The 11,288-nt window shown below is 58.2% G+C and overlaps 1 protein-coding gene across 1 annotated transcript; it reads right to left on the bottom strand.

The window, feature by feature from the left end:
• Positions 1 to 10,358: 10,358 nt before the first annotated feature.
• On the bottom strand, positions 10,359 to 11,288 carry LOC134514393 (zinc finger protein AEBP2-like). Its single transcript, XM_063332233.1, has 2 exons — positions 11,005 to 11,288; positions 10,359 to 10,846 (listed from the first exon to the last, which is right to left on the bottom strand). The coding sequence occupies exons 1-2, from the start codon at positions 11,286 to 11,288 to the stop codon at positions 10,387 to 10,389; spliced, it is 744 nt and encodes a 247-aa protein (XP_063188303.1). The 3' UTR covers positions 10,359 to 10,386.

The following is an 11,288-nucleotide window of genomic DNA, read 5'->3' as shown; positions in this document are numbered from 1 at the left end:
TGCTGGTGCTTGGCCCCATGGAGTTGTTCTCGCCCGGCCCCGTCTTGCTGTTTCTCTTCACTTCTGCCAGGCTCCTCCTGCCGAGCTCCACGGGGCTGCTCCTTTCCTTCTCCTTCACACTTGTGTCTGCTCCCGTGTCCTTCTCCTTGTCCATGTCCCCATCCTCAGCCTTATCTGTGTTTGCATCCACTCACGGCCACTCCACTCCCAGGTGCTGGGGCTTCACTGTGGCCCCCAGCTGCTCCTGCACCACCATCCTGCCCAGGGGATGGAAGGGCTCCCCGGGGAGGTTCCAATCACAGGCTCCCGCCCTTGCCAACGGGCCTGCAGCACCTTCAGCATCTCACAGCACTGCCTGGCCATCTCCTGGGTGGACTCAAAAGGGTGGAGGAGCTCCATGATCAGCTCCCCTTGGTCTGTGGCCATGGCTGGGGGGCTGCAGGGTGAAGGCTGCGTGTGCACAGGGCTCTGCGCCCTGTCCCTGCTTTCCCTGGGGACCGGCTCTTGCTTAGTCCTTGTTGGCAGTTCCACTGGGGATTCCTGGCAGAGGGCTGGCCCTGGCTCCTCCACTCTCCCCTTGACAGACCTGGGGGTACAGCGGGGTCTTGAGCGGTTGAGCGCTGCCAGGTCCACCATCCCACCAGGCCAGGGCTCTGGGAAGGAGTAGAGGGAGCTGAAGGAAGAGGAGCCTCTGTCTGTCAGAGAGTCCATGGTGGCCAGCGGGGCCCATGGGGAGAGGGGCTTCCTGCTTGAGTCCTCCACACTCGCCCTGCAGAGGAGGAGAAAGAGACCCCGCTGCACCCCGGAGCCCAGCGGGACCCGCGGGCAGCACCCCTCCTTGGCCGGTGGGCAGGGCTGCCCAGCGCAGGCAGGGGCAGGGCATGGGGTGAGGGTCTGGGGCAGCATCTGGGGTCTCCCCCACACTCACCGCTTCTCCTGCTTGGGCCGGGATTTCCTAACTCCTCTATCCACTGGCTGAGAAGCTGCAGAGGGAGGAGACAGAGTGAGCGGCCAGCAGCTGCCGGCACAGCCCCGGCTCAGGGCTGCCGTGGGGTGTCGGCCGTTTGCAGGGTGCTCGGTGCTGGGGCCACTCACCGCTCTGCTTCTCTGTCTGGGCTCTTGTCTTCCTTTTCCGACGCTTCTTCTTGTTCTTCTTCCACCACTTCTGCAAGGTCCCTAGGAGCTGGGTGAGACGGGATCACCTCCCAGTCCCACACCACAGCCCCCGACGGCACCCCACACCACCCCACGCCATCCCTCGCCACCCCACGCTGCAGCACAGTGTGGTGCAACAGTCACCTACCTGAAGCCGCTTGCTCTGCAGCACAGCTGAGAACACGCTGAGTCCCATCACAATCAGGAGGAGAGGGCCCAGGGGAGACACGGCGTCAGAGCGCCCCATGGCACCGACTCCGGTGTGGCTGCGGTGCTCCCAGTCACCAGCACAGAACCGCGATGCGGCTCCCCAGTGTCCTCCTGGGTCCCCAGTGACGGGACCCGCAAGACTGCTGGGGTGTCAGAGGCCGAGGCTGCAGTCTGCCCAGACAATGCCAGACTGCGGTGCCCAGCATCCGCTGACGGCTCCAGTGGGGACCGCGTCCCTCTTTTGTAGTGTGGCAGGGGGGCACATCCCCCTTTGTGACATCATGGGGCAGTCAAAGCCCCCCTTGGTGACACTCAGCAGAGGATGAGGCAGAGCAAGAGAAGGAGGGCACTTGCCCCAAGCTGCCAACAGGACTATGTCATAGCATGAACATCACGTTCAATATAAATTATAAAGTCTGCTGTGTAGTTTGACTCTCCCGTGATGGCGGTGGTCCAGAGAACTCCTTGCCACAGTCTCGGAGCCCTGAGCCCTTCCCTTCCTCGTGAAGCTGCAGCGCTTGCAGTGCCCACCATTGGCTGTCCCCTGCTGGGAGTGCACGGCTTCCTGCTGATGGAATGGGCTGGGTGTAGTCCTTGGGTATTTTATATTGATATCGGGATTGACACTGCTTCTTTAGCATTATTAATGTTAATTCTTTAGTTTTATCCTATTAAATCGATTTCTATTGCAACCCTCTTGTTTCCTTGTTTTTCCCCAATTCCCCTTCCCCGGTGGGGAGGGGTCATCGGGTGAGAGAGTAATTGTCTAAAGGACAAGAAATTGTGGTGGGTTTCTCAAACCATAACAAGAAGGGAGGGAGAAGGAGGAGAAAAGGAGAAGGAGAAGGGCCCCACCCATTCCGGGCATGGTTTGGGTAGGAACCGACCTTAAAGGCCACCCAGTGCCACCCCCTGACCTGGGCAGGGACACCTCCCACCAGCCCAGCTTGCTCCAAGCCCCGTCCAACCTGGCCTTGAACCCCTCCAGGGATGGGGCAGCCACAGCTTCTCTGGGCAACCTGGGCCAGGGGCTCACCGCCCTCACAGCCAAGAATTTCTGCCCGAGATCTCAGCTCCATCTCCCCTCTTGCAGTGGAAACCCCTTCCCCCTCGTCCCATGGCTCCCCTCCCTCATCCAGAGTCCCTCCCCAGCTTTCCTTCAGCCCCCTGACGGACTGGAAGGGGCTCCAAGGTCTCCGCGGAGCCTTCTCTTCTCCAGGCTGAACTTTTATAGATATTATTCAGTATTCCTGCTAAAAAATGAGACCCTTGTCTGACCGTCTGGTTTCATTTCGGTCAGTATCTGGGAATGATTTCCCACAAAAGTGCTTTGACCATTCCTGGGGGATCAGCTTTCCTGGTAGGAAAAGCTTCTACTCCTCCTGAGGGTGGATCCATGATTACCAGCAGGTGCTTAACGCCTTCCACAGGAGGCATGTCAGCATAACCCATCTGCAGCCTTTGGAATGTGTTTCTTTCCCATCTATAAGAAGGGTTGGAAGGAGGATCTGGGAAACTACAGGCCTGTGAGCCTGACGTCGGTACCAGAGAAGATCGTGGAGAGGATCATCTTGAGTGAGCTCTCACGGCAAGTGCAGGGCAGCCACGGAATCAGGGCCAGCCAGCATGGGTTTAGGAAAGGGAGGTCCTGCTTAACCAACCTGATCTCTCTCTATGACCATGTGAGCCGCCTGCTGGATGCGGGGAAGGCTGTGGACGTTGTCTCTCTGGACTTTGGTAAGGCCTTTGACACCGTCCCCCACAGCATTGTCCTGGAGAAGCTGGCGAATCGTGGCATAGACAAGTGCACTCTTTGCTGGGTTAAAAACTGACTGGATGGCCGTGCCCAGAGAGTTGCGATTAGTGGGGTGAAATCCTCTTGGTGGCCGGTCACCAGTGGTGTCCCTCAGGGCTCAGTTTTGGGGCCAGTTTTGTTTAAAATCTTTATCAATGATCTGGATGAGGGGATTGAGTGCACCCTCGGTAGGTTTGCAGATGACACCAAACTAGGTGGGAGTGTTGATCTGCTTGAGGGAAGGAAGGCTCTACAGAGGGCCCTGGACAGGCTGGAGGGATGGGCCAAGGCCAATTGGATGAGGTTTAATAAGGCCAAGGGCCGGGTCCTGCATTTCGGTCACAACAACCCCAAGCAACGCCAGGGGCTTGGGGAAGAGTGGCTGGAAAGCTGCCCCGCAGAAAAGGACCTGGGGGTGCTGGTGGCCGGCCAGCTTAACATGAGCCAGCAGTGTGCCCAGGTGGCCAAGAAGGCCAACAGCATTCTGGCTTGTATGAGGAATAGCGTGGCCAGCAGGAGTAGGGAAGTGACCGTGCCTCTGTACTCGGCACTGGTGAGGCCTCACCTCGAGTGCTGTGTTCAGTTTTGGGCCCCTCTGTACAAGAGGGACCTTGAAGTGCTGGAGCGTGTCCAGAGGAGAGCTACCAGGCTGGTGAGGGGTCTGGAGACCAAGTCCTATGAGGAGAGGCTGAGGGAGCTGGGCATGTTTAGTTTGGAGAAGAGGAGGCTGAGGGGAGACCTCATTGCCCTCCACAAGTCCCTGAAAGGAGGCTGGAGAGAGGTGGGTGTTGGCCTCTTCTCCCAGGTGAATAATGACAGGACCAGAGGAAATGGTCTGAAGCTGCAGCAGGGGAGGTTTAGATTAGATAGTAGGAAGAATTACTTCACTGAAAGAGTGGTCAGGCACTGGAATGACCTGCCCGGGGAGGTGGTTGAGTCACCATCCCTAGAGGTGTTTAAGAAACGCCTAGATTTGGCACTTCAGGGCATGCTCTAGTGACAGAGATTGTAGGGGGGGTTTGTGTGTGTGTATGGTTGGACTCGATGATCTCAAAGGTCCTTTCCAGCCATGAAGAGTCTCTGATTCTATGATTCCCAGTTAGGCTTACTTCCGCCTCCAGTACAGTCAACTCTTGGGATCCCCCTGTGACCCCAGAAATACAAATGGGTTCTGACCCTCTATAGCTTGACGGTATTAGAGCGCACTGTGCACCTGTGTCCGCTAGAGCCTTATACTCCTGAGGGTCTGATGTGCCAGGCCATCGAGCCCACACCGTCCAATAAACCCGGTTGTCCCTTTCTTCCACCTGGCCGGAGGCAGGGCCCCTCTAATACCAGTCATAGTATCCGTTACTCACTCACTTCTTGCAGAAATGACTTGGAAGTTCCTTCTAGAGGATCAGAAGCAAGATCAGGCCTTCTGCTCTGTCTGGGGAACTGCCCGCTGGAAAGTGGGGCGGCACTTTTCCTGGAGGGATCCCCTTTTGTGGTTGTCCTTCCTTGCAACTCCTGTACCCGTGTCCGCAGGATCCAAGTAGGTTGTCCATCCCACTTCCTCATGTCCTCCCCGTGGTCACGCAGGTAGAAGAACCACAGGGTGCCTCGTGGTGTGTACCTGAGATGCTGGCCCGTACAGGTGGGGAGTAGGACATATTCTCTTCAAGTTGCTGGACCTTTCGGGACAGTTTCTCCACAGCTGGGACAAGGCGGGAAGAGAGACTTTCTTCATATCGCTGGAGCCGGCCAGCCACCTCATCCACCGTTGGTCCCTCTTCGCCTTTCCATTCCGTTACTGCCAGTGAGTTGGCATATGACGACGGTGCGCTTCGTACAAACTTCCGCCACATGGGCCTTGTGCATTGCACCTCATCAGGGTCTGTGGGTAAGTCTGCATTGTCCGAGTCATAATAAATCATCTCCCGCACGGCTAATTCTCTCAGGTACTGGATACCTCTTTCCATGGTAGTCCTCCTGCTTGGTTGACATACAACATCTTCACTGAAGGGGTACCTCTCCCTCACGCCTGACAGGAGTCGTTGCCAGAGGCTGAGGGCTTGGGTCTTCTTTCCAATTGCCTTGTCAATGCCGCCTTCCCTAGAGAGGGATCCCAGCTGCCTGGCTTCCCTACCCTCTAATTCCAGGCTACTGGCCCCGTTATCCCAACACCGAAGCAGCCAGGTGACAATGTGCTCGCCTGAAAGTGGGCTAAAATCTTCTCGCATATCCCACGGCTCACTCAAGGATAGGGATCGGGTAATTATCTCTGGTTCTGCCCCTTCCTCCTCTTCTCATGATGGCCCTGGTTCATCATCATCTCTTACTAAGCGAACTGATTTCTTCATGTACTTCTTCTGTATGGGGGCAACTGATACTGGCACGGGTTGGTTCCCTGGTTCAGCGGCAGTGTCTGCCACAGGGCTTGCAGTAGCCGCAGTGTCTGCCACAGGGCTTGCAGTAGCCGCAGTGTCTGTCACGGCATCGCGGAATCTTCAGAGTTGGAAGGGACCTCTAGAGATCATCTAGTCCAACTCCCCTGCTAGAGCAGGATTGCCTAAAGCACATCCCTCAGGGCTGCATCCAGGCGGGTCTTGAAAATCGCCAGAGAAGGGGACTCCACAACCTCCCTGGGCAGCCTGTTCCAGTGCTCTCTCACCCTCACCGTAAAGAAGTTTTTCCGTGTATTTGAACGGAACTTCCTATGTTCTAGCTTGTGCCCATTGCCCCTTGTCCTGTCACTGGGAACCATTGAAAAGAGCCTGGCTCCGTCCTCCTTAAACCCACCCTTTAGGTACTTGTAAACATTAATCAGGTCCCCCCTCAACCTTCTCTTCTCCAGGCTAAAGAGTGCCAGCTCTTTCAGCCTTTCCTCATAAGGGAGATGCTCCAGTCCCATAATCATCTTGGTTGCCCTACGCTGGACTCGCTCCGGTAGTTCCCTGTCCCTCTTGAACTGGGGAGCCCAAAACTGGACACAATACTCCAGTTGTGGCCTCCCCAGTGCAGAGTAGAGGGGGAGAATGACCTCCCTCGACCTACTGGCCACAGTCTTCAATATGCAGCCCAGGATGCCATTGGCCTTCTTGGCGACAAGGGCACACTGCTGGCTCATGGATAGTTTGCTGTCTACTAGGACCCCCAGGTCCTTCTCCTCAGAGCTGCTTCCCAGCATGTCCGCCCCTAACCTATACTGGTGCTGTCGGTCTGGTCTCCATCTCTTTCCCCTGAGGGTGCTGCATAACACTGAGCAGTGCCTGGTAGATAGTGGCCAGGGCCCCGCACAGTGCGGTGAGTTGTGCCTCTCTAGAAGAGCCCCGGTATTTCCCCTGCAGATATTCTACTCCTCTCTCAGGGTCCTGTAATTGTTCAGGGGTGAAGTCCCAGAGCATTGGAGGCGAGAAGTTCTCTAGGTACCTGCCCCTGTTCTCCCACATGCCATGCCACCCCTGCCTGTCCAGCCTCAGAGCTGGGGAGGGACTCTGGATGAGGGAGGGGAGCCATGGGACGAGGGGGAAGGGGTTTCCACTGCAAGAGGGGAGACTGAGCTGAGATCTTGGGCAGACATTCTTGGCTGTGAGGGCGGTGAGCCCCTGGCCCAGGTTGCCCAGAGAAGCTGTGGCTGCCCCATCCCTGGAGGGGTTCAAGGCCAGGTTGGACGGGGCTTGGAGCAAGCTGGGCTGGTGGGAGGTGTCCCTGCCCAGGGCAGGGGGGTGGAATGAGATGATCTTTAAGGTCCCTTCCCACCCAAACCATTCTGTGATTCTATATCTATATGTCACCACCGAGACAACTGCTCGGGGGGCCGTGACCCCTCAACCCTGCAGCTGGGGCAGCCCCGGCCGAGTCAGGTTCCCGCTCTCAGGCTCCTCTTCCTTGGCGCTGGTGGATCTTCCACCCTGCAGGTCCATGAAGGGCCAAGGGGGACTCAGGACGAGCCACCCTCATGGGGCACCGGTGGCCACCACTGTCCCTAGGGGCAGTGAGTCCACAGGGCCATCATGCAGCATTGCCCAGGACCAGCACACTCATGAGGAAGACCATGAGGAAGAAGACCCACATGAAGAAGCGGTCCATCACCTTGGCCACCTTCTTCCACTCGCCGGTCCGGCGCTGGGAGGCTTGGTGATGCCGGAAGCAGCCGGCGACGTAGCCCACGTTCCTCAGCAGGTGATTGTGGTGGCACAGGCAGCGGTCCCGGGGACAGCCCCCTGCCTCGGCACCCACCTCCCCCTCCATGGGGCTCTCCCCCGGCCCCCCAGTGTCCTCCCTGCCCACCCGCCTGCCCAGCACCCGCTGGGGGCTCTTGCAGCTCTCGCCCACCTCGTAGACACAGCAGAGCCGGGCCATGTGGTGGAGGATGAGCCGCCTGGCCCAGGGGGGCACGGGCCGGCGCCCCGGGCCGCAGTGGTGGACGTTCATGATGAAGATGGTCAGCGCGGTGGAGGCCGTGATCATGGTCATGGTGGCGATGTAGTACTTCCCTGCGTGGGTAATGGGTGGTGACGCCGCGGCGGGGTGGGGAGAGACCCCTGCCCACCTCCCCGCATCGAAACCTCCCCTGGCATGGAATCCATCGGGTCCCCGGTGTGCAGCCGGTTGCGGAGGTCGATCTGGTTCCCGTTGTAGCTCCAGGAGCCGAAGGTGAGGCGGCACCGCTGCCCGTCGAAGGGCAAGTAGGAGACATCCACCTTGCAGGAGCTCTTGGTGATGGCGGGCGAGTCCCACGTGATGTGCCCGTCAGAGCGCAGCACCACGTTGGTCTCCACCGAGCCGCCAAAGCCGTCGTCGGCGCTGGGGGAGGGATCGCTGTGAGGCCAGGATGGCCCCGAGCCCCACGTGGGGCAAGGGTCTGCGGGGCCGGGGCCGAGCACTGGTCCCCAACCCCGTGTCCCCTCCCCACGTCACCCCCAGGAAGAGGGGGCTCGCTGCCCCTGTCACCCCCGTGGTGGCACATCCCAGCTGCCAGGTGGGTGGCACACCAGGCTGATGCCAGCACCTCCTGCCGCCGCCTTCTCACCCAGTCGAGGTGACCGTCTCCCCACATCCCCCACAGCAGGACCCCCCTGCTCCCTGTTGGCAACACCGCCAGCCCCAGCCTCAGCCCCCCCAGCTCTGGGAGCAGCCGGGGGTGGGGGAGGGCGAGCAGCACCCACTCGTTGTAGAGGATGATGATGGCCGGCCGCCAGACGTAGCTGCTGGGGATGCGGATGCTGTCGATGCCGCCGTAAGCGTCCTTGTCCCAGGCGAGGTGGGACCCACAGGTAGGAGGTGAGGACCTGGTTCACCTTGTCCTGCCGAGGGCAGAGGGTGGGGGACGGGGACAGGGACAGACCTCGCTGCCCCCCTGTGGAATAAATACTACATTGGCTAAAAATACAAAAGTACAGCATTGTTCACACAGGAAGGAAAAGTAGAAAATCAAGAGGCTTCTGAGGGAGAAAACAGCCGCAGCTGGCATGAAGAATACAACACCTGTGGTTCCCTGATAAACTACATGACGTACGGGACGGGATGCAATTATTCCGCGGCTTTACCTTAGGATGTATAGCAGATACGGGAATGGGATGATACCAGGAAACAGATAAGCTGCCAATTAGCTGCCCGCTCCATACTCGGAGCCAACATTTTTCCAAATTTTAATGAAATGCTGTCCTTTGTGTGAACTTTGCTCATTAGAATGTCATTATAATACCAAAACACACCTCCACCCCGAAGGCTACCCGCCTCCAAGGTGCGACCGCTCCTTCTTGAGCCTGCGCCCTGAGCTTCTCGTAAACTACACCTTTAATTGAGAAGCGAGAAAAGTTTACACCACTCATGGTAAAAGTATGTACGACTAAAGTCACTCAAACTCCACCTCGAAGATAATAAATACAAAAACAGCCTGAGAGAGGGGGGATACCCAGGGAAGACACCATCGCAAAGAATTCCATCACTGGCTTCTGGGAGCAGGCGACGGGCTGAGCCTCTCTTCCCCCCATAGGGACACCTTTGGGTAAGACGTAGATTATACCGAGGGCTCCCTCGGGAAACTCAGAAATTTCTCTAGAGACTCTCTTTTCTACATGTATAGCCAGGCTGTATCGTTAGAACTTTGTCCCGCGTTTTGTAGATGTAACAATACTTTCATTTGCACGTGCTTTGCAGACAGTGTATTTATCACCGGCTGCCCTAAGAACCTATCTATCTGTTGCTTAAATAAACTGCACTTTTTGAAGTAGCTCGTCCTTTTGGTTTCTCACCGAACGCGACCAAAGACTCGAGAGTGGCCGTGCTAGTTCATGAGCACGACTAGACAGAAGGTGCAGTCCACTATTACTGTGCCCAAATCGTAACACTTTAATACACATTAAACGCCATTGGGCTGATAGTGCTGAATTGGGCATCCCTCAGGATTTACACCCAGCCGCACCTGGCCTCCCACCTCGGTGAGGAGTGTTAGAACGCACGGGGGCTCCTTTTCTGCCAAAACCGCTTTGCCCCTTTTCACGCGACACCCCCGACCCGCCCCCTGGGCCCCAGCCTGGCGGCCTCTGCAAGGGTCCCGAGGGCTGGGCTGCCTTTGGGGGGTTGCGCTGGTCTGGGGGGGCTGGGCAGGGTTGAGCTGGACGCCAGCGGTCCCAGCTCATTTTGGGGAGGGCTGTGCTGCTTTGGGGGGGGTTGGAGAGAGCTGAGCCGGTTTCCAGTGATCCCAGCTCATCTGGGGGAGGACTGGCTCATGTTAAGCTGGCCGGCCACCAGCACCCCCGGGTCCTTTTCTGCGGGGCAGCTTTCCAGCCACTCTGCCCCAAGCCCCTGGCGTTGCTTGGGGTTGTTGTGACCGAAATGCAGGACCCGGCCCTTGGCCTTATTAAACCTCATCCAATTGGCCTTGGCCCATCCCTCCAGCCTGTCCAGGGCCCTCTGTAGAGCCTTCCTTCCCTCAAGCAGATCGACACTCCCTCCTAGCTTGGTGTCATCTGCAAACTCACTGAGGGTGCATTATTGTTACACATAATAACAGATGATCTGAGATAAAGATAGTAAACACAATAATAGACGTTGTCTCTCTCTTCGGGTGGGGTGTAATGCACAAGGGGCAAGGGCCCCCCCATCTCCACAGGAGAGTCGGCATTACTGTAGCACATACTGCTGTCATTACACAAAACTGATTCTCTGCTCCTGTCAAGGGACAAAACTGATCTGCTGACAGTCACAGGGATAGAGAAAATATTGACTTTTTTATTGGATCAGAAGTGGGGCACCCCAGGGGGTTCCCGGCCCCACACCTCCCAGCCATTAGGGGAAATTTCTGAAGCAGATGCAGCGCGGCCGGCAGCCGGCTCTCGCCATGGGCTGTCTGGCCATGGCAGTCTGGCCATGGGCTCGCCGCGCTGCTGCCTCTCCCCCCACGCCTTGAAAATGTGCAAGAGGTCAAGTAGACCTCTTGCGTGGTCCTTGTTGGCAGTTCCTGTGGGGGCTCCTGGCAGAGGGCTGGCCCTGGCTCCTCCACCCTCCCCTTGACAGCCCTGGGGGGATGGCGGGGTCCTGAGCGGTTGAGTGCTGCCAGCTCCGCCATCGCACCAGGACAGGCCTCCGGGAAGGGTAAAGGAAGCTGAGGAAGAGTAGCCTCTGTCTGTCATGGAGTCCATGGTGGCCAGCGGGGCCCGTGGGGAGAGGGGCTTCCGGCTCAAGGCCTCCGCACTCGCCCTGCAGAGGAGGAGAAAGAGACCCCGCTGCACCCCAGACCCCAGCGGGACCCGCGGGCAGCACCCCCCTTGGCTGGCCGTCAGGGCTGCCCAGCGCAGGCAGGGGCAGGGCACGGGGTGAGGGTCTGGGGCAGCATCTGGGGTCTCCCCCACACTCACCGCCTCTCCTGCTTGGGCCAGGATTTCTCCACTCCTCCAGCCACTGTCTGAGAAGCTGCAGAGGGAGGAGACAGAGTGAGCGGCCAGCAGCTGCCGGCACAGCCCCAGCTCAGGGCTGCCTTCTCAGCTTTCTCAGAGCTCAGCTCTGCTTCTCCGGCTGGGCTCTTGTCTTCCTTGCCTGACGCTTCTTCTTCTCCTTCACTTCTGGAAGGTCCCCAGGAGCTGGGTGAGACGGGAGCCCCACCCAGTCCCACACCACAGCCACCCACACCACCCCACGCCAT

This window comes from Chroicocephalus ridibundus, chromosome 1, assembly GCF_963924245.1.
Source record: "Chroicocephalus ridibundus chromosome 1, bChrRid1.1, whole genome shotgun sequence".
In the NCBI taxonomy this organism is placed as follows: Eukaryota; Metazoa; Chordata; class Aves; order Charadriiformes; family Laridae; genus Chroicocephalus; species Chroicocephalus ridibundus.
This window is presented reverse-complemented; position numbering and strand designations above follow the sequence as displayed.

Bases quoted from the DNA above. Each gene is read 5' to 3' on its own strand.
- LOC134514393 (XM_063332233.1), bottom strand. From the start codon at position 11,288: ATGGCGTGGGGTGGTGTGGGTGGCTGTGGTGTGGGACTGGGTGGGGCT. The intron at 10,847-11,004 runs GTGAGTGTGGGG...CCTCCTCTGCAG, and splicing joins TGGCCCAAGCAGGAGAGGCG to GGCGAGTGCGGAGGCCTTGA.